The 24,323-nt window shown below is 42.1% G+C and overlaps 2 protein-coding genes across 2 annotated transcripts; both read right to left on the reverse strand.

Moving 5' to 3' along the window:
- Nucleotides 1-2,345: 2,345 nt before the first annotated feature.
- Nucleotides 2,346-13,315, reverse strand: ankdd1b (ankyrin repeat and death domain containing 1B; the record flags this gene model as incomplete). Its single annotated transcript, XM_083905118.1, has 17 exons — nt 2,346-2,383; nt 2,468-2,572; nt 5,435-5,533; nt 6,414-6,545; nt 7,297-7,498; nt 8,307-8,402; nt 8,493-8,591; nt 8,682-8,780; nt 9,928-10,026; nt 10,107-10,205; nt 10,322-10,420; nt 10,541-10,642; nt 10,724-10,828; nt 12,221-12,319; nt 12,735-12,833; nt 12,946-13,046; nt 13,141-13,315. The coding sequence occupies 17 exons, from the start codon at nt 13,313-13,315 to the stop codon at nt 2,346-2,348; spliced, it is 1,848 nt and encodes a 615-aa protein (XP_083761244.1).
- A 957-nt stretch (nt 13,316-14,272) lies between these two features.
- polk (polymerase (DNA directed) kappa) lies at nt 14,273-23,735 on the reverse strand (the record flags this gene model as incomplete). Its single annotated transcript, XM_083905328.1, has 14 exons — nt 23,672-23,735; nt 22,721-22,840; nt 22,476-22,628; nt 21,417-21,548; nt 21,158-21,322; nt 20,865-21,075; nt 19,823-19,947; nt 19,546-19,712; nt 18,877-18,909; nt 18,666-18,762; nt 16,274-16,445; nt 15,193-16,101; nt 14,675-14,723; nt 14,273-14,357 (listed from the first exon to the last, which is right to left on the reverse strand). The coding sequence occupies exons 1-14, from the start codon at nt 23,723-23,725 to the stop codon at nt 14,273-14,275; spliced, it is 2,472 nt and encodes an 823-aa protein (XP_083761454.1). The 5' UTR covers nt 23,726-23,735.
- Between the last annotated feature and the right edge of the window lie 588 nt (nt 23,736-24,323).

Below are 24,323 nucleotides of genomic sequence, written 5' to 3' on the forward strand. Positions count from 1 at the left end.
AGCTGCGGCTCTCATTGAAGCTTTAGTGCTTTAACTGTCATAATAGAGTGCACAGGGATGTAGAGAGCAGACAGGCGGATTGGTAACGATCTCCTGGCACTGTGCCCGTGCAGCTCTTAAGGGTGCCGGCCTTCTCTTTTCCCTCCAGTATTTAATTAAGATATTGACTTAAATGCATTCCTGGATGTGGACTATGCTTGTCTTTTTATATATTACCTTTTTGTTATTGTTGTCCTGTACTGTTAGCCAACCTTGCTTCTATCTCTTTAGTAATTGTGGCTGTTGCCAACTTACACTCCTCCCCTATCTTTTTTTTGTCATCTGCCAGATACGACCTCTGAGGCGAAGGATGGAGGACGTTCTAGCAAACCCGAGAGATCCTCACAGACTTATCCCTTAATTGTTGAGCCTGTCGCTCATTCAAGAGCCTCTCATTGTAAGATGAATTATGAACGACAAATTATATTATATCTATGTACATTTTTTCTCTCATATACCACGACAAACAAGATGCTTTACGTTTGCTTTCCAGTGGACGAGGTGGCAGGCGGGTCACACGGCAGACTGTCTGTGCTCACGGACACTCCCTCAGGTGGTTTGCACACTCAGACTCTGAGGTCAAGGCCAAACAGCCCTGACCCGCTCACGTCCTCTGTGATGGAGATGTTTGTCTCGGAGGAGAACATGACGAAGATGGAGGACATCCTGGACACATGGAGCAACAATCTGAAGGTGTTTGATCTGCTTCCTTGTCACTTTACTGGCCTTTTTACTTGTCTGCTAAAAAAAAATGCTGTTTGAGCTCTCGAAGCTCACCTACCACAGTTTGAGAGACTGGAAAATATTCAACAATTATAAACATATTTTATTTATTTACATGAATTTTAACATCAAAATAAGGTAGCCATGTCTGTACTTGTGGGTGTTGGTGATGTTTGACCCTGTAATTCGGGGCAACAGTGGGTCAAATTGAAGCTTGAGGGTTCCATTCCAGGCTCCTCTAGCATAATGCCACTGTGTCCGTGGATGACTCACTTAACCCTGGGTTGCTCCTGACAACTGTGCTGACATAAAAGATGTGCGATTGAAAAGGGAGCTCTCGAGGAGCTGAGTGAATCAAGACTAGAAACCATTTATTTCTGAAGCCAGGTTTATGCTTTACTTCTGCAGGTGTTGCAGAGGCACGTTGAAGCCTTAAATGAAATCTTCCAGGTTCATATAGATTGTGACAAACTGTAATACTGTAATGAACACATGAACCCTAATTTAGTCAAACGTGCTGAGCGAGCTACGGAAGTGGAAGCTGGCCTTCACGGAGCGGCACAAGCTGGAGATGAGGAAAGAGAAGGAGCGCTGTGCAGCCCGGGCAGCTGGTCTGAAGGCGGAGCTCGACGGCATGAAGGGGATGCTGCACACCTACGAGACTTCGAACCAGAGAAAAGACGAGGTGACTGCACGCGCATCTGTTCTGTTTGCTTTCTCCACTGCGAAACGTGGTCGGTTGGATTAATTACCAAACTGAAGTTTCAGTGTAGAACTCGCTGGCCTCAGCCCCCGCACCTTTTAAGTGTCTAATATAATTCTGTCTAAATGCACAGTATGTTGTTTCTGCCACCAGCGGTTTCGCAATCAAAACAATACTTAAAGAGCTAGTTTGACATCAGGAACCAGCAGGGGATCATAGGAATTGGCCTTGAGAAGTTGTGATTAACAAAACACTGGTGAACAATTTGTATCAAATATTTCTTCCTCACTCTGATTTGCCCTGGTGGTAGAGACCGGTAAGTGCAGAGGATGTCTAATCAGATTGGGGATTCTGATTAGAGACACCATGTCTGCTGTTATGTGTCCTTATTGTGTCCACGTGTGTGTCCTCCCTCAGGTGATCATGAACCTGAGTCAGGTGTTGAACAGACAAAAGGAAAGGCTTGAAAAGATGAGGGCCTTCAACCACTGGAGACTTCAGCACAGCGAGGCCAAAGAAGAGGTGCATACACACACTCACACACACGGCTTTGAGGTGTTATGTAAAGAAATCAGAGACTCATTCAAACCGAATATATTTGGTTTGTGCACAAAACCCCTCATCTTTTCCAGGTTTAGGAAACAATGATCAACATTTTCTGGCATTTTATGAACCAAATAAGAACTCGATTAATCAAGATCAGCTCTAATTCTTTCCCTTACCTTATTTAAGCTCCTTGTTTCCTGACCTTTTGACCTTTGTGGCGTGATTTCCTCTTAATTTCTTAACTAATTGCAACTGTTGCTTCTTGACAACAAAGACATAGATGTTTTAGTGCTGATGCAATTCCTTTTTTAAAATAGAAAATTAAGCAGAGGACTCATTTTTGACGATAAGGCGAGGAAACCTGCTCTGCACCTGCACAAGAGTGAATTATGGCAGTAATTATTTCCTCGTAAATACTTTCATGGTCTCGTGGTTCCCTTCCCTTCCCTCCTCTACCCTCGCAAGGCTCACGCTGCTCGACTCGCGCAGCAGCACTACAATCTGCAGCTGAAGAAGAAGGTGTGGTCCGGCTGGCACTCTCTGGTCCAGAGGCACTGGAAGGTCAAAGTGGAGGAGGCGTGTCGCGCGAGAGCCGAAGAGGTCTGCGCTCACCTGTCCACAGATTATGAGGCCAAGCTGGCAGAGGTAAATAAGTGTATAATGAACCTGAATTTAAGGAAATTTATAGTTGACCTCCGCCAAGGAGGTATATGTTTTCGCCGGAGTTTGTTTGTCTGTTGGCACCATAACTCGAAAAGTCGCGGACTGATCTGGAAGACATTTTCAGGAAATTCCCACAATGGGACGTTTTAATTTTGGGCATGATCCGTAGACGCTATCACTGGTTGCAACACTCGCTGTCTGACCCAGGCGCGCCGGCAGGGTGTATTTTGTAGGCACTGAGCTGCCTTGGCGGAGGTCTGCGCTCTCCGGGGTGCTTTTCTAGTTTGTGTTGTGTGAGTTTATTCTTGATTAAACCCAATGGATGGGTTTTTTAAAATAGGGATAAGCAGAGTGTCAGTCAGATTCTGGTCAGAAAAAATAACGGACTGTAAAAGTGAACATAAAAATCAGCAACAGCATTTGTATTTGTTACACGGTTGGAGAATGATGATTGAAACAGCTTGAAATAGCACAAATGTGTTGTTAAAAACAGTTTTAAAGGTCTAAAAGGACTGATAACTAATTATTTAAGAGCAGCGGAAGCAAAGCAAAGTGCCAGAAGTTGATGCCAACACAATCAAATATGAATAACTATATTTAAAAACAGTGCAGGTGGAAAAAAATGAAAACATGTAGAGTTAATTGGAAGTTTCCATGATTTGTTTTTGGAGTTTTGCTTCTCAGAGTTTCTGTGGCCAAAAACACAAAACAAAACCCCTCTTGGCAGAGATAATCTGCACAGTGGCAGTGAAATCGCCATGAAGCAAATAGAAAATCAACGAGTAACGTTTATTCGGGAATGACTTTGTTGGTAATGGTGTTACACTGTCGGCCTGAAACCATTAACATGATAAACACCAGGTGTTGTTGTTGTCGTCGTCGTCCGTATTAACTGATAAATGACTCTCTCTCTCTTTCTCCTCTGCAGCACTGCGAGGCCATAGAGAAAGCCCAGGCAGAGATTCAGAGGCTTCGGTTAGAGCGAGAGCGCTACGAGGAGTCCATGAAGAAAGCCTTCATGAGGGGAGTGTGTGCGCTCAACATGGAGGCGCTCAGCATGTTCCAGAGTACAGAGGCGCAGACGGAGCATCCTCCAAATCACGATCACCACGGTACGACCACACACTTTAAAGAATATTGGTCTTTGGAAACGGCTCATACAGTCAAAGTGCATCCTCACAGGCTCCACAAGAACACACAAAGAAAGACTGTGAAGCTAACAAAACAATACAGTCCATTTTAAGAAAGCACGGTTGGCCAAAGTTGCCGAACACTAACAATAAAAAAAAAAACCATGAAAGATAATAAAACATACAACAATGTTAAGCACATAAAAGACAAAAAAAACGCTGTACAATGTATAAAAAGCAATAAGACGCCAATAAAAACCACCAAAACATCTCGCACCGAAGAAAGGTGTAAGTGTATTTCAGAGATTTAAAAAGGGAAGCCTGACTAACTGCAAAATAATAATAAAAACAAAACATTGCAGCATCCGAATGTGCTGTAATGAAGGCATGGATCAAATTTCACAAGTCATGCCTCGAAGGAATGGGCTTGAATGTTTTCCTATCTGCTTCAGTTGTAAAAGCATGCAAAGGGGATATGATAGAGACTAATGGAAATGTACATGTTTTTAATTTTGGGGCGGGGTTTTTGCATTAAAATTCGGAAAATGTAATGGTTTGATTTCATTAAATGCCTTTATTGTTGTGGCATTGTCACATTCAAAAACAAACTCAATTAATCAATTCAAATTCATCATCATCTAATCTGATAATAGATTCATTGGTTTGAGTTTGTCTGTTTTTTAGCTTATTAAATGGGAATATTGTCTGGTTTCTTTGCTCCATACAACAAATATACATTTTAGTATGGTCTGTGGCGGAAAACATCATCATTGTTCAACATTTTCTGACATTTTATGGACCAAGCAAGTACTTTGTTAATTGAGAAAATAATCGACAAATCAATCGATAATGAAAATAATCATTAGTTGAGCACCTCCTCCTAACCTCATGTGACTCCAAGGAGCGCTCAGAGCCAAAGATCTCACAGTTTATTATGCTTTATGTGTGTTTTTAGATCCTCCGTCTCCTCACGACGATCCTGGCTCTGCTTCGATGGGTCAACCTCAACCGCGTCCCTTCTCCTCCACGCGGTTCAGTCCGGTCCACTTTGACCACATTCCCCCCCACGGTGAAGCTGAGCATATGGTGAGAGTTAAAACACACACACACACCATAGTCCTGTTATGTCATAGCTATGTTCACGGACACCAAAATAAGGGAAATGCTTGTGTTGTATATTGATTTTCTTAGTCCACTTTTTATCAATCAGTCTCACTAAATCCTCTTCTCCTCAGCTGGGCTTTGGTGTCCCGATGTCCAGAGCAGACGTTCTCCCCTCTGCCTCAGTGATGCACGGCTCACTACCACCAGGGGGCAAACAGGTTAGTGTTGTACATGTAGATCGCCTATAGGGGGCGCTGTCCACCTTCACAACAGCTATAAATAACTACTACTGTTGTTATTATATCATCATGTGCAACAGAATTCTATTTCTAATGTGTATCTTTGTCAATTATTGTCATAAAAGGTCTTCTAGGGACAAATGTTGCAAATTAGCATCTGCTAGAAACAGAATGGTGATTTATTTCCCATAGAAATAAACTATAAATAATACATGGTTATGTTTGTTCACACAAGTGTTACTTATTATAGGTCAGTGGTCGCGTCATAACAGCGAGTCAACAAAAACCCTCAAAGACGGTAACGGCCCGCGTCACTGTGCGACCTGACACGGCTAAAGCTCCCCGCAGCAGCATCCAGGCGATGGGCGTGGCTCCGCCCATGAGCTCTGTGGTCATAGAGCGCCATCACCCGGTTACACAGGTACAGACGTCCGTGTGTGTGTGTGTGTGTGTGTGTGTGTGTCGCTGCTGTTGAAGATGATTTCTAATGAGTGTAATAAACGTCTTTTCATTCTCTCAGCTCACCATCGGTCAGGCCACGGCTGCCAAGTTTCCCCGCTCCTCTCAACAGGTCCACAGCTCGGCCAGAGGCAGAGGCTCCTCCCGAGCGGCCGCCACCAGCACGTGTCAAGTACACTCCATCAAAGTCATTGAGTGACTTCACACTCGCTCGTCTCTCAGGAAATGGTGCTCATGTAGTTTATTAGACCTAGGATTGGACACATCCTACATAACAACGGTAGACGTAGTTGCCCTGATTTCAGGCTATTTTAAGTGAACGAAAACATGTTTTCCTCAGAAAAGTAGACACACAAAAGGTTAGATCTGCACGTGTAAAAGTTTTTTATTTGCAAATTGCAAAAAAACATGTATTTCTACAAAGAGTTTTACTTAGGGCCGTCATGTGTAAAACCACATATTTTAAACGTTTGTGCAACTCATGTTTTCTACTGAAACCGTCCAAAACAGGCCGTTTCACTCAACGTAAGCCATATGTCGACTATTTGATGCACAATTTTATTTTTTAAAAATAAATTATTTTACTGCTAACTTTTCTAGATCAGTAGTTGTGAATACTGTAAAAAAAAAAGTGGCTTCCTCATGAAATGGTGCAGTTCCTGTGGCTCATGTTCTCCGACTCCAACCGGATCTTATCTGCAAGAGAAATCAACATTTGTCTCATCCTGGAGGTACTGTATATACACCACCGTTGGCACATCTAAACATCTTAAAATACCTTGTTAAAAATAGTAAACTTAATGTTACCCGCAGCTTTCTTGTTCCCCGTGAAGACGAGGCTGTTGTAGAGTTCTTTTGCCGGGCTCCGCTGAGCCAACTCCTCCCCGTGAAGCCAGATCAGCAGCATCCTGTTGCTGTGCTCCTGGTAGCTCTGCTGACCTGTGGACAAACACAATCCCTCTGTTCAGTCACCGAGTAAGAAGTAACGTTGAAGATTGTTGAAACATTAGCTTTGCGGGTCCTTGAAATTCGTTGGTGTGAGATTCCATGCGGAACAATGAGCGAGTAAAGCTCAGCAAGAGAGCGAAACATGATGACGTGATGCCTGGAAAAAGAAAATTCCAAGATCTTCGTCACACCAAAGACAAATGACAAAGACTGAGTCTGACCAAGAACCCAAGGACAATCGCTTGTCCAGATGCAGAGCATGCAAGCGAATTAGGTCCTTGAACTTGAGGGTTCTCGAAATCCTTGAAAATTGCCCTAAATAGACGTGAGTCATTGAAAGTGCTTGGATTTGTTTTTAATATTGAGTTAAATGTCTCCCTTGTTTGTTACAACGCCGCCTACTGTTTCCCTGCATGCCCTGCATCACTTGATGTACGTAGACTAGGCCTATGCATGCGTTGGCGTGAGATTCCATGCAGAAAAATGAGCGAGTAAAGCTAAGCAAGAGAGCGAAAAATGACGACGTGATGCCTGGAAATGAACATTCAAAGATTGTCTCACCAAAGACGATTACAAAGACGTGACTTTGACCAAGAACCCAAGGACAATCACTTGTCCAGATGCAGAGCGAACAAGCACATTCGGTCCTTGGAATTTGAGGGAATTGATCCTGGAAAGTCCTTTGATTTAGTGTAGGGAACCCTGGTCATTTTGAACTAGAAGAAACCTGCATCGGGGTCACCTGTCCACTGCTGCTCGATGGCAGACGCCTGCTCCTCGGTGAAGTTCCAGTGCTCTGCCAGCTTCTTCCAGCCCCCCGGCTTCAGGAGCTTGTAGGCCAGGTGCCAGGCCATGGAGCGGAGCTGCTTGGTCTCGTTGCGGTGGTCGGGCTTGAACGTCAGCGGACACTCGCTGTGGACACTCTCATTAAGCTCGGGATTGATCTGAAAGGGTAATTGAATCACGTCAGCGGATTGATAAAGGCCACCCCCAGCCCTCGGAGAACACGAGGGCACGGGGACAGGAGAGATTATTGGAGAGTGTGTGATTAACGTTATGAATGCCATCGTTTCAAGTGTGGATTTTGGCCCCGGCTTTAATGAAAGTGATGCTAAATTGGCTGTCATGTTAATGTCTGCGAGACATTTTTTTCTTTTTTTTTTTACAACTAACGATTATTTCCTATTAATCGTTTCGTCCATAAAAACACATTGAAACCTGGAAATGATGATGTTTTAATGATTTCTTTGTTATGTGGAGCAAAGAAACAAAGAAAACATTCACATTTAAGAAGCTAAAACAATCAGAAATCTGGTTTTAATCATGAAAAAAAAGCTTCGCAGCGATTAATCGATCATGAAAAAGTTGACGGTCTGTTGTCCACAGACCAAGAATATGCAGTTTGAATGATTTCTTTGTTATTTTGAGCAAAGGAACCAGAAAATATTCAAATTTAAGAAGCTGAAAAAGCTTGTTTTAATCATTAAAAACAATCAATTATGAAAATCTTTTCAAACATTTAATTTAGTAGGCAATGAATAACTGTTGCGGCCTATAATTAGAGGGAATTCAGCCAATTTCAGTTGCAATTATTCCAAGTAAATCGCATGTGAAGAAGCTTAATCACCAATTTACGACGCCTCCCCGGTTGCCAGATTTGCGGATGAGGCAAATTGGTCACTCTGAATTAACCGTATGGCCCTCGTGTGGAAGATAAAGCAGTGGAAGATGGATGGATGCTTGAAAACTGACCTCCCTCCATGTGTAGTATCTCTCTGCTTTGATGATCATGTCCACAATAATCACCTCGTCGGCTCTGGCCGCGACACCCAGAGCTGTTTTCCCCTGCTGCTCCGCGCACAACGGAAAGGTAAACGTAAACACACACACTTTAATTACTTCCAACAACATGTTTTAATACAAAATCAGAGCTCTTACCTTGTCCTGGATTGTTACATCCAGTCCATGTTTAAGAAGCATGTCCACGACATCTATTCTGGCCAACTCTGCAGCGATATGCATCACAGTCTGCGACCTCTGAGAGTTCACGGCACATTTAAAGGCACATTCGTTCTATGACAGTCAGACGTGTTTTTGTATGTTTTTTTTTTTACTGTGCGATCAAACCTTATTGGTGAGATTAACGTTGCAGCCGCCGCGCAGCAGAGTGTGGATGACGGGGATGTGACTGTGGTTCACTGCCAGGTGAAGAGGAGTCTCCAGGTGCTGAGAGAGGGGAAAAAACGACGTCAGACCAGAGGATGAACTGTTTATTCATAAATGAATTCTTCTAACGCTTTATCCTCCACAGGAGGGTTGCGGGCGGGGCTGCTGGTGCTAATCCCAGTTGACATGAGGCGAAAGGTGAGGTTATTATTACAGATACTTATGATGTCATTACGAGTCAAATAACATGGATATTTTCAGTTGAGGATAATTAAAGGTGCCATATGTAAGAATGTGGCCAAAAACGGTTACTACATTCAAATTCAAAACACCAAGATCTTTTAGGTTTCGTTTTCTGAAGTAACTGGCAACCCGTGGTTGCTCGGCAGCTGAGACTCTACTGACTGCAATGATTGGGAGAAGGCGGTAGGTGGCGCCACATGCCAAAAATGATTTCGAAACAAACATGATTTACAGTCTGCTAAATTTTCCATGTATGTCATCTTATGATAGAAAAAACATGTTTATATTTGTGTAGGATAAGATAAAATAGTCCTTTATTAGTCCTGCGGTGGGGAAAATTGACATTGTCACAGCAGCAAAGACAGTAAAGATAAAGGTAATAAACAATGAACACGCATTCTAGATTATGTGAAAGTACAATATAGAAAGATGAAACAGTTTCTTTAAAGGTGCATTATGTAATAAATCTAAAGCAACTGGCCATAAAATCCTCCTAATATGTCACAGAGACTCAGGAATAATGTTCATATAACAAACTGAACTCACCAACAACAACAGTACAGACAAAATATTTGCATTAAAAAAAATCTTTTGCAGACTGCAAATCATGTTTATGTTTTGAAATCATGTTTTGCCATGTGGCGCCACCTACCGCCGTCTACCAATCATTGCAGTCAGTAGAGTCTCAGCTGCCAGGCAACCACGGGTTGCCATTAACGTCAAAAAATGAAACCTAAAAGTCCTGAATGTAGTAACCGTTTTTTTGGCCACATTCTTACATATGGCACCTTTTTAAATTATACAACATTTCCTGTTAATTCCCATAAATGCTCAAGCAAACTTTTCCATATTTCCAAAATTCCCGATTCCAGTTTCTTGAAATGTACTGTGCCCTTTTGCAGCCCTACAGGAAACATGAGTGGAAGATGTTCCACCGCCGCCCCCCCAGCTCGCGTTCACGTACCTGATTCTGGAAGTCGGCGTGAGTGGCGTAGTCTAAGAGGATCTGGACCAGAGACGTGTCTCCTCTCTCTGAAACCGTATGGAGTGCGCTGCTTTTCGTCTACCAAAGAGAAGGTAAATCATTTGAATTGAATCCATATTCTGATGCCGGGAACGGCAGCGTGTCACCAGTGATTGTACCGATGTGAGGATGTTGGGGTCACAGTTGGCCTCCAGCAGAGCCACCACACATTCCTCATGGTCGTTGTCTGCGGCCTGGTACAGAGCTGTCTCTCCCTCCTGACACACACACACACACACACACACACACACACACACAGTGATGCTGGACAATAACCACAACAAACCAAAGCGTGATAGGACGGAGAGGACGTTTACACCGATTTTTTCCGTACCAGATTGACTTCATCTCGGATATCGAAGCTCAGCAGCAGCAGGTTGACGGTGTCCAGGTGTCCGTTCCTGGCGGCTAAGTGCAGGGGCGTGTCGCCCGTCTGACAGGAACAAAGAACGTTTGACTTTGAGCGTCGTTCCATTTACTGCAGAAATGTCTGCTTATATAGAATCTCAACTAGACGGAAGAATCGATAACGCGAATTACGTCGTAAACACACCTTGTTGGGCGACATGGTGGACATCTGGTACGTGTCCCTGAGCGTCTCCAACATGTCGACACAGCCGTGCTCTGCGGCCAACGCGAAGGGTCGGTTCCCAGACTGAAATATAATGTATTGATCGCATTTACTTTGGAAGTAGTAGTAATACATCATGTATTTATTTAAATCTCATGTTGATACCTGGTCCTCTTTGTCTAGTTCTTTCATCTGCAGGTCGTTCACAATGTACTCCACGATCGGAGTGTGGTTGTTGATGGCAGCACAGTGCATGATGTTGAATCCCTCCTGAGGAACAAAAAACGACACACGTGTTTAAAGCGAAACACTCACACAGTGTGGAATCTCTATCGCCCCCCCTGTGGATTCCTGAATAATGACCAAAACAGTGCGTCCCTGAGGCCTCCTTTACACCTGGCATTTAAATGTGTTTCCTGTGATCAGATAGTGATTGGATTGCGTTTCACCCCATGCGTTTACACCTGGTATCTACATGCGTCTCCGGCGTCCACATCAGGATCCGACAACAACAACAAAGTTTTTACCAAAAAATACAGGAAAAATAGTAAGACACATTATTATTTCTTGATTACGATGTCAAATCATAGTTATTTACTTGTATTCCTGAACAGAAAGAAGTTTTAGTGATTGAATGTTGTGCTCGATTCATTCAGAGAAGAAGCCCAGTGAGCCGGCTCAAATTTGGTGAATTTAGTTTGCCAAATAAATAACAATAAAATGCTTAATTTTAAATTAGTTTTTGAAAGATTTTTTTTTATTACAAGTGTTGTAATGTTTTTTAAAGATATTTTTTGGCTTTTCCGAAGCAGGGGAAAAAGTCGTCTTTAACAAGCGGAAAAAAAACCCAACCTCCTGAAGTAGTTTACCAGATCGGATAATGATCTGTCCTCGGGTGTATTTACACCTGTACTTACTTAAAGGGGAAATAAGTAGTTGATAGTGCCATCTAGAGGAGAGGCTGAAATTTACAACAAAGACCTGCTCCTCTGCTCACCCCCTCCCTTCCCTGAGCGCTACGGTATCCGCAGCTGGTCAAATGTCGTCCTCGTCGTCTTTCTCCGTGTCAGCAGATGAGGTTCGTGAGGCGAGGGAGAGGGCGGAGCTACCGCGGCCGTAGCAGACGAAGCGGAGAGAGAGGAGGCGGGACTTCCTGCTACGAGTAAAGCGACGCTTGATTCGTTCTCTCGCGTTTGTACTTACAGGCTCCGGCAGAAACATGGCGATTTGCTGCTAACGGTGGCTATGCAACCGCGGCCCGCGACCGTGTTATTTTACATTTCTTTTTGAAACACTACAAAAATGAAACAAAAACTATTATACAGCGACTAGACAATGCAGGAGCACATAATATGTATAAAAAAGTGGATTTTAGGTAATATAAACCCATAAATACTACATATTGTACTTTTAAGTGATCAGGCGCTATCCTATCGCAATCCGATCCCAGAAAACACATTTTTATATCAGGTGTACCATGACCTAGTTTTCTCTCTAAATGATAAATTGCTTTATATTTAAAAGTTACAGACTACAGCTTTAACTGTACCCGAACCACAAAACAAAAGGGGGATATTTAGTGCGTAGTGTATAGTTTGTGACAAGAAGAGAATATTCTATTCAAAAGAAAAACAAAACACAGGCTATAAATGCCGTCTTTACCTCATTCTCGACCTTCTGTTCGGCCCCAGCCTGCACTAACATTTTCAAGATCTCCAAACTGCCGAACCAGGCGGCCAAATGAATGGGTGCCACGCCGTACTGTCAGACAACACACGTGTGATTACTTACAAAACACCATGAAGAGGTTATTAAGGATTTTGTGTTGCACTTTTTCCTCTTTTGCGAAACGTGTTTTTTTTTTTTGCAAAATTTTTGCAGCTCTATAAAATAACCAGGTCAAAGAAACAATTTCCTGTTGTTAAAAATCAACATCAAGACTATGCATTATTCATTCTGCTCGCACATGTGACTTTACTCCAGCGTTTACACTGTGGCTCGCTTACACAGTTAGTGCGAACTGTGCTGTCGGTGCCGTAAAAAAGCATGTTTAACTTGATAAATGTGTGTAAAAAAAAAAAAAAAAAAAGGTGGATTCCGATGAATATATTGTTTTAAAGAAGTGCAAATATATAAAAAAATAAGTTGTTTCCTCTGGCTTGTGACCCCTCCTCACCTTGTCCTTCTGGTCCACTCTGACCCTGCGCTGCAGAAGAAGCTGCGCGGCTTCAATGTTCTTGCCGGCTGCTGCATAGTGAAGGGCAGTCCTGTTGTTCTGCAGCAAACACCAAAGATTAGATGCTGCTGTGTATATATACATATATATATATATATATATATATATATATATATATAACATTGTCATTTTCTTATTCTTTTGGACCTACCACATTCTTTGCGTTGGCATTTATGCCTCTCCCGACACTCCTCATGGTCTCCACGTCGTTCCTCTTTGCCGCTTCTATGAACTCCTTCTCGGCCCAGAGCACTGAGCACAAAACACACAAAAAAAACAGGATAACGACCACAACAACACGGCCGTCCGTTTTCACACCTTCACTTCCCTCGCTCGCTGTACTCACACATCTCTTTGTCGTCAAAGCCGCTGTCCGGCTCTTTGTCGGAGTGACTGTTGAGTATGAAGTCGCCGAAGCCGCGCAGCGTCTCCTCTCTCATCCACTTCTTCGGATCCAGAGTCTCCTTCTTGGGACTGTGCTTTTTTATAACTGCCCTCAAAGCCAACACTTGCCTCTCCATTGTTGTTTTGTTTTTTTGTACCTTAAGTACCTCTGTGTAAACAAAGCAGAGTTTGCTGTATGATGCAGAAAACACTAAGCTCGCCTAAGGAAAAGTCATAAAAAGATTACTTTTTTCTTCTGTTTAATCTCTTTCGTGTCCCAAACCTGTCAACAACGCAGCAGTGGAAGCAAAAGCCCAACCAGTCTGCAGTAGCAGCAGCAGTTCAAGGGCTGATCCATGTTTACTTTACCTCGCTCACGCCCTTAAGAAGCTGATACTGCTGATAGTAACAGCGGCATTAAACTCGCCATGACTCACTTCGACTTAAGTAATCAAAAGATGGGACGTGTGTTTGTGATTCTTGTCATTTCTGCGATCGCAGTGGGATGTTTCTAAAAGTATGACCACGAGGTGCTGAGAATAGTTGGTTTAACTTGTTTTTCCGGGGGGGGAAACATCTGACTAAATACACACCATCACTTTTGCACATTTACACAACCCGCAGGCAGCTTCCACTTCCCGCAACAGTCAGTCCCGCTCTGAACTCCCGTTTGATTAAAAGTCACATCACAATTTTAAAATGTTGAATTTATTGCTACATGATCGGATTTCCTCTCACATCGTCATTATCCAGCGTCATTCTGTTCTATAACGTCACTGTGCAGTGTAATAAATACAATAGGAATCAAATAACTTAAAGATAAATAAAGGATCCTAATGGTTGCATATATAAGCAGTCTTTAAAATAGATATATTGATTTAGCTTGTAGAGAATAACAGGGTACAAGTGCACGACAAGGTCATTAAAAAAAAAAATCTCAGTAAATCTTACCAGAATGTCAAGAAAAGACTAGAAAGAAAACAAAACAAGACAGATTTCTGAAGATAAAAACGACATAGAGCTGTATTTTCTTCTTCTTTCTGCTGTCCCAGGTCTGATGGTCTCCTCTCCAGCCGAGGTTATGTGCGTGACCATCACCTGAGGAACTTGTCGATGGTGTTGACGCGACCTAATAAGGCTTTGGCCCTCTTTGAAGGAGGTGAGGAAGGCGTGCTCTGTCTGCAAAAAAAATATATATATATATTGACTTAACCTTTGTATAACTAGGAGGTGACGTATGGCATTTTTCTAATTTAAAAATGTCACTTTAAGGACTATAAATATATGAATGTATACTACTGCACGTAAAATCCAGAAGGAAAAAGAGATATTAAAATGTCATCAAACATAAAAAAAAGGGACAAAAGACTAAACATATAGGCAAAAACATACATTTATACATAAACGCACACATATTTGTTGAATGTTTATATCGGAATACTGTTGGAACCTTTAGTTTTCTGGAGAGTGAAGGCGCGTCATGAAGGCTCTCTCACCTTTTGCTTTTGCCTTTATTTGCTAGCCTCGTCAGGAGATGGCCTCGATCTACGACCGGGAACGGCAAAAGGTAGAGAAATGCAAAGTATTACAATAAAATAACATATATTACCCATAACTCGTATTAACAGCATCCCGTTTAAGAGGAAATCGCAAATGGATTTTTTTTTTTTTGAAATTTCCAAGAGCTTTTGCCTGTGAAGGAATCAATACAAACGCCTCACGCCATGTCAGTGAAGTTTAAAGGTCACACACACATGCACACACACACACACACACACACACACACACACACACACACACACACACACACACACACACACACACACACACACACACACACACCCCTCACCAGCAAACAGACATGACTAACAGGACTCATCTCAAGGCAGAAACATTCCACCAAACCACTAAGTACATACTGTAACAGACCGGATTAATGATTCAACATCATTTAGAACAACATGTTCCATTGTAGTTTCCACACACACACACGCACGCACACACACACACTCACCCGGGGCCTTGCTATTAGCAGCTGTAGGTGCGTTTGCAGGCGTTGCCCTTTGACCTCCCAGCTCATGGATGACCTCCTGGTTCAAGCAGAGGTCGACGTGGCGATTGAAGACGGCGAGGTCGTCCGTGTCCTGGGTCAGCTGACACACCGGGCAGACGAGGGCGGGGCCTTTATCGACGCGACATGTCCGAGGCCGCTGGGAGGTCACGGTTTGAGTGACGGTGTCCTTTCCCCGCGTGTTCACCTCCGGCTTTGCCGCATCTTCGCCGTCACGCCTCTGCTTCCGCTTTTTACCGCCAGACTCGCGTTCTTTGCGCTCGTTCTCCGAGTCCGAGTCCGACTCTGCGCGGGTCTTTCCCGAGCACTGGCTGAGACAGCGGTCTATGTGTTTGTTGAAGACGCTCAAGTCGGTCGTCTCCACCTGCCTGAAACACACGGGACACGTGAAGCTCTCGTCTGCCGCGCCGCCGCCGTTACAGCCTGACGTGGACGCGGTAGCCTCTACGTGGGAAACGACGCCGTTTTCTGGCAGAACTGAGCCAGAACTCTTGGTCGATTTTGTTGGAGACTCTACAGAGAGTAAATTCTCAGCTTGACCTTCCTCTCGTGTGCTTGCCTGGACTTGTAATCTCTTGGCATGGGCCCGCTGGAAGAAAGACAGTTGAGGTTCTTCACCAGTCTGACCTTCCTCTGTCGTCCTTTGCTTTCCCCGCCAGGGAACGGCTTCCAGTTTCTTGCACTTCTGCGTTGGTGGAAGAGTGAAATAAGAGAGTTGCACTGTCGCAGCTTTCTGTTGCGTTGTTTGGACAGCGCCATCGGGCTCCGTCTTGCCCGGTTGAAGAAACCCAATGATGCTCTTCTGCAGCGGGGTTTTATCATCTGAACTGACAAAAGCAGAAATGCGAACACCTGCGAGCGGGGAAAACAACAAAAAAAAATAAAATCACCCAGAGAAACGTTCTACGTGAATGTCAAATGTGTTATTATTTCCACATTAGTTTGCGCCACAGAACACTGAGATTTATTGTCATAGCTAGTTATATGAATTGATAATGACAGTTAAAGAGTTAGATCTAATTACCCATGAGCCTCAGTCGGAGCGGCTGGGGGCTCTCGTTGTCTATTTCTGTTTTCAGCAGGTCCTTAGCAACAGCGAAGATCTCCTCCACTGTAGCAACGGCGCACGGCAGCGTCTGAGCCCGGGTTTTCACCTCAAAGTTCACATTCTTTAGCTTCAGTGTCACCGTTTTACCCTAAAACGAAATAAAACAGAGTTGGAAAAAACATCCATCTATTATCTACCGCTTTATCCTCCACCGGACCTATTTACCTAATCCCCAAATCTGCGTGTCTTTGGAAGCCGGAGAACCCGTAGAAATTAAACCCACGCACACACGGGGAGATCGCGCAAACACAGCGCAGAAAGGCCGTTGTTCCAACCGGGGACTCAAACCCCGGTCTTCTTGCTGCAAAGGCAAGAGCGCAAACCACTACGCCAACCGTGTGGCCATGAAGAAAACAAACAATTATAAGTATTGATATATTTTGGTGGCTCTGTGTGTCCGTTTGTTTCCGTTTCCGCACTTGCACTTGCCAGTATGACCACCAGAGGCCGCCAGAGGCTTGTTGCATGAATGGGGTGAAGTCTGCCATCTCTGATTGCCTTGGTTTTTTTGTTTTCTTTGTTCTTTATTTATTAATTTTATCAACTATGGCACTTTTAAAGTTCTAGTTGCCAAATTAAACGTCTGTTGCCAAATATTTGAAATTTTGGGCAGCGAACACTCAAAAACGCAGGCTTTTCTGCTTCAGAAACGGCCTAAAAAAGCATTAGTTAATACCTAACCTTAACCTCACCACAATCTATAATCCCTAAATTTAACCAGCTCCTTGGAAATTAAGATTCTGCCTCATCAGGACCAGCTTTTATTCAGTGTTTATGCTTAGAAAGGTAACAAATACACATGCAGAACAAGCCATTTCAAGAGATGTAACCATTGGAAATAGATTTTTTTTTAAATACTCCTGTATGTAACTAGATAGAGCTACAACCAAAAAACAACAAATGTGCTTGTTGCCATTCTAGTAACGGCATCTCAAGACTTTAGCCCCCGGGGTGGAGCACTGTGGAGCGAGTCACTTAGACTGGAAGCAACAGACGATTTGAAAGACAGCTGCTCTGTCGGTGGCCGTGTTGGATTTAATGTTGGACGTTAAGCCCGCCCTCTAGTGTGCCAGGGCTTTGTGATTGGTTCCATTTTTTTTTTTTTAAAGAGATTCTGAAATCTGCAAAAAACCTGTCGTATCACAGATTGATTTGTCAGGAAGCCACAAAGCGATTTCATATTCACGTCATCGTCATCTCCCATAGAGAGACATTTCCAAAGGGGGACAGTCGTCCCCGCTGTTTCCTTAATGGTCCTCCATTTCCTCGCGCTATCAAAGCCACATCGGGACCCAGGCAGGGGTTGATGATGGCCGCGTTTCGTCCTTTGTGTAACCATTTGAAAAGGAATGAACAGGTTGAAGTAAATAGTACGAGTTGTACTTGGCCTGAAAAAACGGAGGGGGGCAGTCTAGAATGAGATCTCTTTTTTTTGTGTGTGTTGTTCGTTTGGGGTTCAAACATCCGCTGCACTGCACTGCGCTGCTTGTTTGCCTTTTGTTATTTTTTGAGACAGCCTTTTAGGTCTTTAAGGCTGAGCAGCCAGCTGAACATCCAGCTGAGCGCAGTCTGTCTGCTGCAGCTATAAAGTAAAACCACATGCGAGGCTGATGTAAGCGGGTCACTGACTCGGATCAAATGCTGTGTGCGTTCCTCGCTGTATTCTGCTTTTCCAGAACACACACACACACACACATTCTTGTACTTGCCACATACTGAGGACCAGCATTTCCACTTTATAAATCAACACAATTACAAATATCAACTTCATGAATGACACTTCATGGTTTTTTTTTGGTCCAAAATTTGACAAAATCTTTGACAATAAATTTTTGGTCCAACATTTGACAAAAACATCATACTATACTATGTCATTCAAAAGTCGAAAAAAAGTTTGTAAAAAATGTTTTGGTCCAAAATTTGAAGAAAAAAATTTGGTCCAAAGTTTGAAAAAAAAAACTGACCCAAAATTTTTGGTCCAAAATTTGACAAAAACGTCATACTAAACTATGTCGTCCAAAATTTGAAAAAAAAATTGAAAAAGAAATTTTGGTCCAAAATATGACAAAAAAGTCATACTATGTCGTCCAAAATTTGATTTTTTTTTGACAAATTGAGTATAGCATGTCATAGCAACCTAAGGAAGTGATTTCAATGAAAACAAAGTGAGGACCGGCCAAAATGTCCTCACTTTGTAAAAATGACCTCACTTTGTTGGTTAAAAACCCTCACTGGTCCTCAGTATGCCGCAAGTACAAGAACACACACACACACACACACACACACAGTCCTCTCTGACATTCATTACCTTCAGATCTTCTTTTTTCATGTCTTCTGCTAAATCTTCACAAAGCTGCCTGCATAAGAAAAACTGCTCCTCTGCTTTATTTAGTTCTTTAAATGTTCTGTAAGGATAAAACGGCAAAAAAAAAAAAGGAAAAAGTTAAGAGGACAAAAGGGTTAGGAAAAGAATATTATATTTATGTGCTTTTTTTTTTTTTGCTTTTTTTAGAACAAACCTTTCTGTGCTCATGCCTTTTCTTTTTTCGTGCCTGTGTGAGAGCAAAGATGATCTACTTTTAGATGATCGACTTCTATTATCCAGTCTTCTTGGAAATGTACGGAAGAGGAATAGGGTCACACAGGAAAAAGTATTTGAGTCAGAATTCTGAGACTTAAAGTCCGATTTCTGAGGATAAAAGTCAGAATTCTGACTTTATTCTCAGAATGCTGAGTTTAAAGTCAGAATTCTGAGAATAAAAGTCAGAATTCTTAAAATATAGTCAGAGTTCTGAGAATAAAAGTCAGAATTCTAAAAATAAAGTCAGAATTCTGATTTTAAACTCAGAATTCTTAGAATAGAGTCAGAGTTCTGAGAATTAAAGTCAGAATCCTGTGTTTAAAATCAGAATTCTTAGAATAAAGTCAGAGTTCTGAGAATAAAAGTCAGAATTCTGACTTAAAAGTCTAGTTTTTTTTTAAACTCAGAATTCTCAGAATGAAAGTCAGAATTCTGACTTTAGAATAGTCAGAATTCTGAGTTTAAAGTCATAATTCTGAGAATAAAAGTCAGAATTCTGAGTTTAAAAGTCAGAACTCAAATACTTTTTTCCTGTATGGCCCTTATCCTCTTCCATAGAAACACATTTTAATCACTGGTCTCAAGTTGTTGTTTTTTTTTTTATTACCTTTGTATGTGCGTGGAGCTCAGGGCCAGCGACACCTGCATGAAATGATGCCAGGACGTCTCCGAGAACAGCAACGACAGCAGTGCCATCTGCTGTCGGAGGTGGGAACAGCTGCTGATGCCCAGCGCACTCAGCATCTTCTCGCTCACCTTCCCAACACCGGAAACCTGGACGAATAAACACACAACACCTTTTTTTTTTACACGACATCACACCATGATTAAAACATATTTCCACATTAATTCACCACAGGGTGTACGATGTGTGTGTGCAGTACTTTGCGAACTGGAAGATTCTGGATGAAGTCCATGACTGCGGCTCTGGTGGAGGGCAGCCTGTACTGGCCGTTGGGCTTGTTTTTGTCACTGCAAACCTTGGCGAGCATCATGTTTGGAGCAATTCCTGGAGGGTGGGTGAGTGGGGGGGGGGGGTTATTGAATAATTCAATTCAAATGTGTATTTGCAAATGACAAGCTGGTAAAACACACGCACCACATCGATCATAATTCCAAACAGCTGGACGGACCTTTATTAACATTATTGAGCAACTGGAACTAACATGTTTTTTTGTCCACAGACCAAAAATGATCAAGTTTTAATGATTTCTTTTTCATAAGGATCAAAGAAACCAGAAAATATTCACTTTTTTTAAGATGCTCTAATATCGGAGAACTTGTTTTGATTCTTTAAAAAAAACACTCAAATTAATTCAGTAATGATTAATTATCAATTAATCAAGTGTAGTTTCAGCCCTAGGTTTGAAGAATGAGCTACCGAGACTTAGAGGACTTATTGGATAGAAACTATGGTTTCTCATTGTTATGTTTAGGGCTGCAACTAACGATTCTTTTCGTAATCGATTAATCTGTCGATTCTTTCCTCGATTAATCCTTTGGTCCGTAAAATGCCGTAAAATGTGGGAAAGAGCGATGTCCTCAAATGTCTTGTTTTTGTCCCAAATCCAAAATGATTCAGTTTTAATGATTTCTTTGTTTTATGGACCTAAGAAAACAGAGTCTGTCCCAACTGCTTCGTAGAGTCACAGTATACGTTGATGACACTATTATATATACTTATTACAATAAAAATTTTAATGATTTCTTTGTCATAAGGAACATATAAACCAGAAGATATTCACATTTAAGAAGCTTAAAAACACTCAAACTGATGAATCGATTATCAAAAATGGTTGACGATTTGTTTAGTAATCGAATTCTACTCGATTAGTCGAGCAAGTTTTTAAGCCGTGTAGAGACATGTTTTCTCCTATTTTGTGTCTAATCACTTACACCATTGTGTTGTGTTTTTACTCCCCTCACCTGCACTAGCGGTCAACGTCGTCTTCTGCTCGATACGGAAGCGCATCTCTCTCACGGCCTCCTCAACAGATGTCCCGAAAACCTCAAACGCACCAACACCACCATCATCATCATCGCTGACGCCATCAGACGTGGGAAAGCAGGGAGAAGAGTTCAGGCTGTCGTCAAACAAGACTGGAGAGAGGTCCGTCAACTCCGGCACTGCCTCCTTCTGCTCTTCACCTTGAAAGAAAGACATTATAATACACGATTAGTGTAATTATAATAACACGAGTCTACATTTTTTCGTGTACTCGAACCCTGCCTTTAGTAATGGTGCTGCCGATGCGGTAGCGGTGTGTGCGAGAGGACTCGGGCCAGCTCTGCCTCTGCTCCAGGTGCTCTGTGAAATCCAGATAAGCTTCATCCAGGCTCATTGGCTGGAAGTGAGGGTCATAGTCGGCGAAGATCTCCCGAATCTAACAGGAGTTGCGTTGACGAGTGGGTAATTAGTTCAACCTGGGAGCCACTAAAGCGCTGCGGAGAATTTGCTGCGTCGTGATCTCGTCTCACCTCCTCGCTCACGGCTCGGTATTTGTCAAAGTTGGTCGGGACGATGATTAAGTTGGGGCAGAGTTTTTTGGCGATGAAGCCCGGCATGGCGGCTCGCACGCCGTACTTCCTGGCGTGGTAGTTGGACGTCGACTGAAAAAGAGCGGGTGAAATCGGAATAAAGTGAACACCAGATATGGATTTCACATTATTGATAAGTATTTGTCGGTATATATGCAGTATTATATAAGTTGTAATATGACTCATGGTGATGACGTGCTATGTGGTAAGTATTTCAAAGATACTGGTAATTGTTGATAGTTTGCTGAGCTGTGTGACTTAAGTGTTTCTTGTGAAATTCTTGACAGAAAATTGTACTTTATGGTACTAATGCAAACATTTCTGCTCTTTGTTTTGTTTAAACTACAACGAGTTGCGGTCATTTACAATATCTGGCGCCACAATGCATCCAACAAAATGTGTTCAGTATGAGAAATTAGTGTCGTGATTGACTATTGTGACAATCGATTATTTGGTTTGAGTGTTTTATTAATGATTATAAATAAGCGTTCTGATCTTTAAGCTTCTTAAAGGTGCATTATGTAATAAATCTAAAGCAACTGGCCGTAAAATCCTCCTAATATGTCACAGAGACTCAGGAATAATGTTCATATAACAAACTGAACTCACCAACAACAACAGTACAGACAAAATATTTGAATTAAAATATATATTTTGCAGACTGCAAATCATGTTTATGTTTTGAAATCACGTTTTTGGCATGTGGCGCCACCTACCGCCGTCTACCAATCATTGCAGTCAGTAGAGTCTCAGCTGCCGAGCAACCACGGGTTGCCGGTTACGTCAGAAAAACGAAACCTAACAGACCTCGGTATTTTGAATTTGAATGCAGTAACCGTTTTTGGCCACATTCTTACATATGGCACCTTTAAATGTGAATATTTTCTTCGTTTCTTTGCTCGACATAACAACGAAATCACTGAAGCTGAATCATTTCGGTGTGTGGACAAAACGAGACGTTTGAGAACATCGTCATTTCCTGGTAATATATTATTGTACCAGCATGCTCATGGATCCCACAGCCATTGGCTTGTCTTTCAGTTCAGGACAGTCTCTCATCTCCACAGCAGCGTAGAAAGCGTCCATGTCCACGTGTACGATCGCGCGCGTTAGATCGCGTCTGCTCTCCAGCGCAGAGGCCATCTTGTCCACCTACACAGAGAGGTTTGACCAAAAATTTTATTTTATTTTAAAGGAGGAAAAAGAAGCCAATGCCAACAGCTCAGACTTGTGTCATTCCCTACCTGAGCTTGTGCTTTCTTTAACTGCTGCTCTGTGATCTGGGCCTTTTGCTGCATCATTCTGTCGATGCGCTGGTTCACCTGCTGCTCTCTCTTCAGCTCGTTCTCATAAAACCTCGATCCCTGTAGAGAAGGACAGGAAAGATTTACAAATTCAAACTGTCCAGAGCACACTCCAGTTAAATGTGGGCCCAGTCCCACTGTCCCACACTCACACACTCACAGACGTCCAGTATGTCAGTGATGTCAAGTGTGTGAGCTCCCCCTCGTGGCCATTTGAGCACTTTACAACAACTTTACATATCTGTTTTATTATTATTTATTAGAGATAGGATTTCTGCAGACTTTGCCTGAAGTAATTACCCACAGTTCATAGCAGGTGGTTTACACTACAACATCTGAGAAATGAGTGTCATGATTAGGGCTGAATCCATAATTCAGCTTATTGATTTATAATAATCGATTGCTAAAAATAAATAAAATAATTATTCAGTTTGAGTGCTTTTTGAACAATTAAAACAAGATTCTCTGATTTTTCAGCGTCTTAAATGTGAACATGTTCTGCTTTCTTTGCTCCATATGACAAAGAAATCATTAAAACGGAATAATTGTTTGGTTTGTGGACAAAACACGGTTTCTAGATATTTGAGAACATCATCATTTTCCAGGTTTGGGAAACACTGATCAACATTATTCTGACTATTGGAGAAAATAATCGAGAGATTAATTCATTGTGAAAATACATCGTTAGCTGCAGCCCTAATATACTGAGGTGTGTGAAAGTGTGTAAAGATTGATTAATCGATTAGTTAACTAAATCATCTCATTCATTAGGGTTCATGGCTTTTAATACGATTCATACTTTCACACATTAGGCTTGTGTATATGAGTAGGATCGTGGTGAACTGCTGCTATTCACACGCAAAACATACTGGAATGTTTACTATCGTTTACCTTCGATGACTCCATGATGATCTTGTTAATCCTGTCCCTGTCAAGACCCTCCATTCCTGCCTTGTTGTCATTGAGAGCCATCCTGGAGAGGAAGCCCTCCTCACTTTTGATGGATCCATTCTCCTCCATCCCGAAGAAGTGAAAAAACAGACACAAAAACGACCTCAGCTTTCTATAAAGTTAACTGAGATGTGACGTCACGACGTTTCCCATAATATAATATGTGCGCAGTCTCCAGCGAAGTCAAAGAACAACCGCTACGTTCAATACGTGATTCATTCACCTTAAAGTCGGTATTATTTTATCAACCTCAGCTGTCTGACGATCAAGTCCCTACATGTTTTGAAACGGTTTGGCGGCACTTCCGCGTACACACGTCATCACCGGAAGAGGCGGGGCATGTGTTTAAAATATGATTTCTCGTTGTAGTTTGTACTTTCTTTATTCACTGCATTTCTACCTCATACCACTTACATGCTACATGACAATAAGTAATGTTGAATATCTAGGTTTATTTTATTATTATTATTATTATTATTATTATTATTATTATTATTATTATTATTATTATTATTATTATTAATATTATTAAACCGGGATAAAACTTTTTTTAAATTTACAGTTAACAGACATAAAAAAAACACATTAAAAT

The sequence above is a fragment of the Microchirus variegatus genome (genome assembly GCF_963457635.1).
Source record: "Microchirus variegatus genome assembly, chromosome: 18".
Classification (NCBI taxonomy): domain Eukaryota; kingdom Metazoa; phylum Chordata; class Actinopteri; order Pleuronectiformes; family Soleidae; genus Microchirus; species Microchirus variegatus.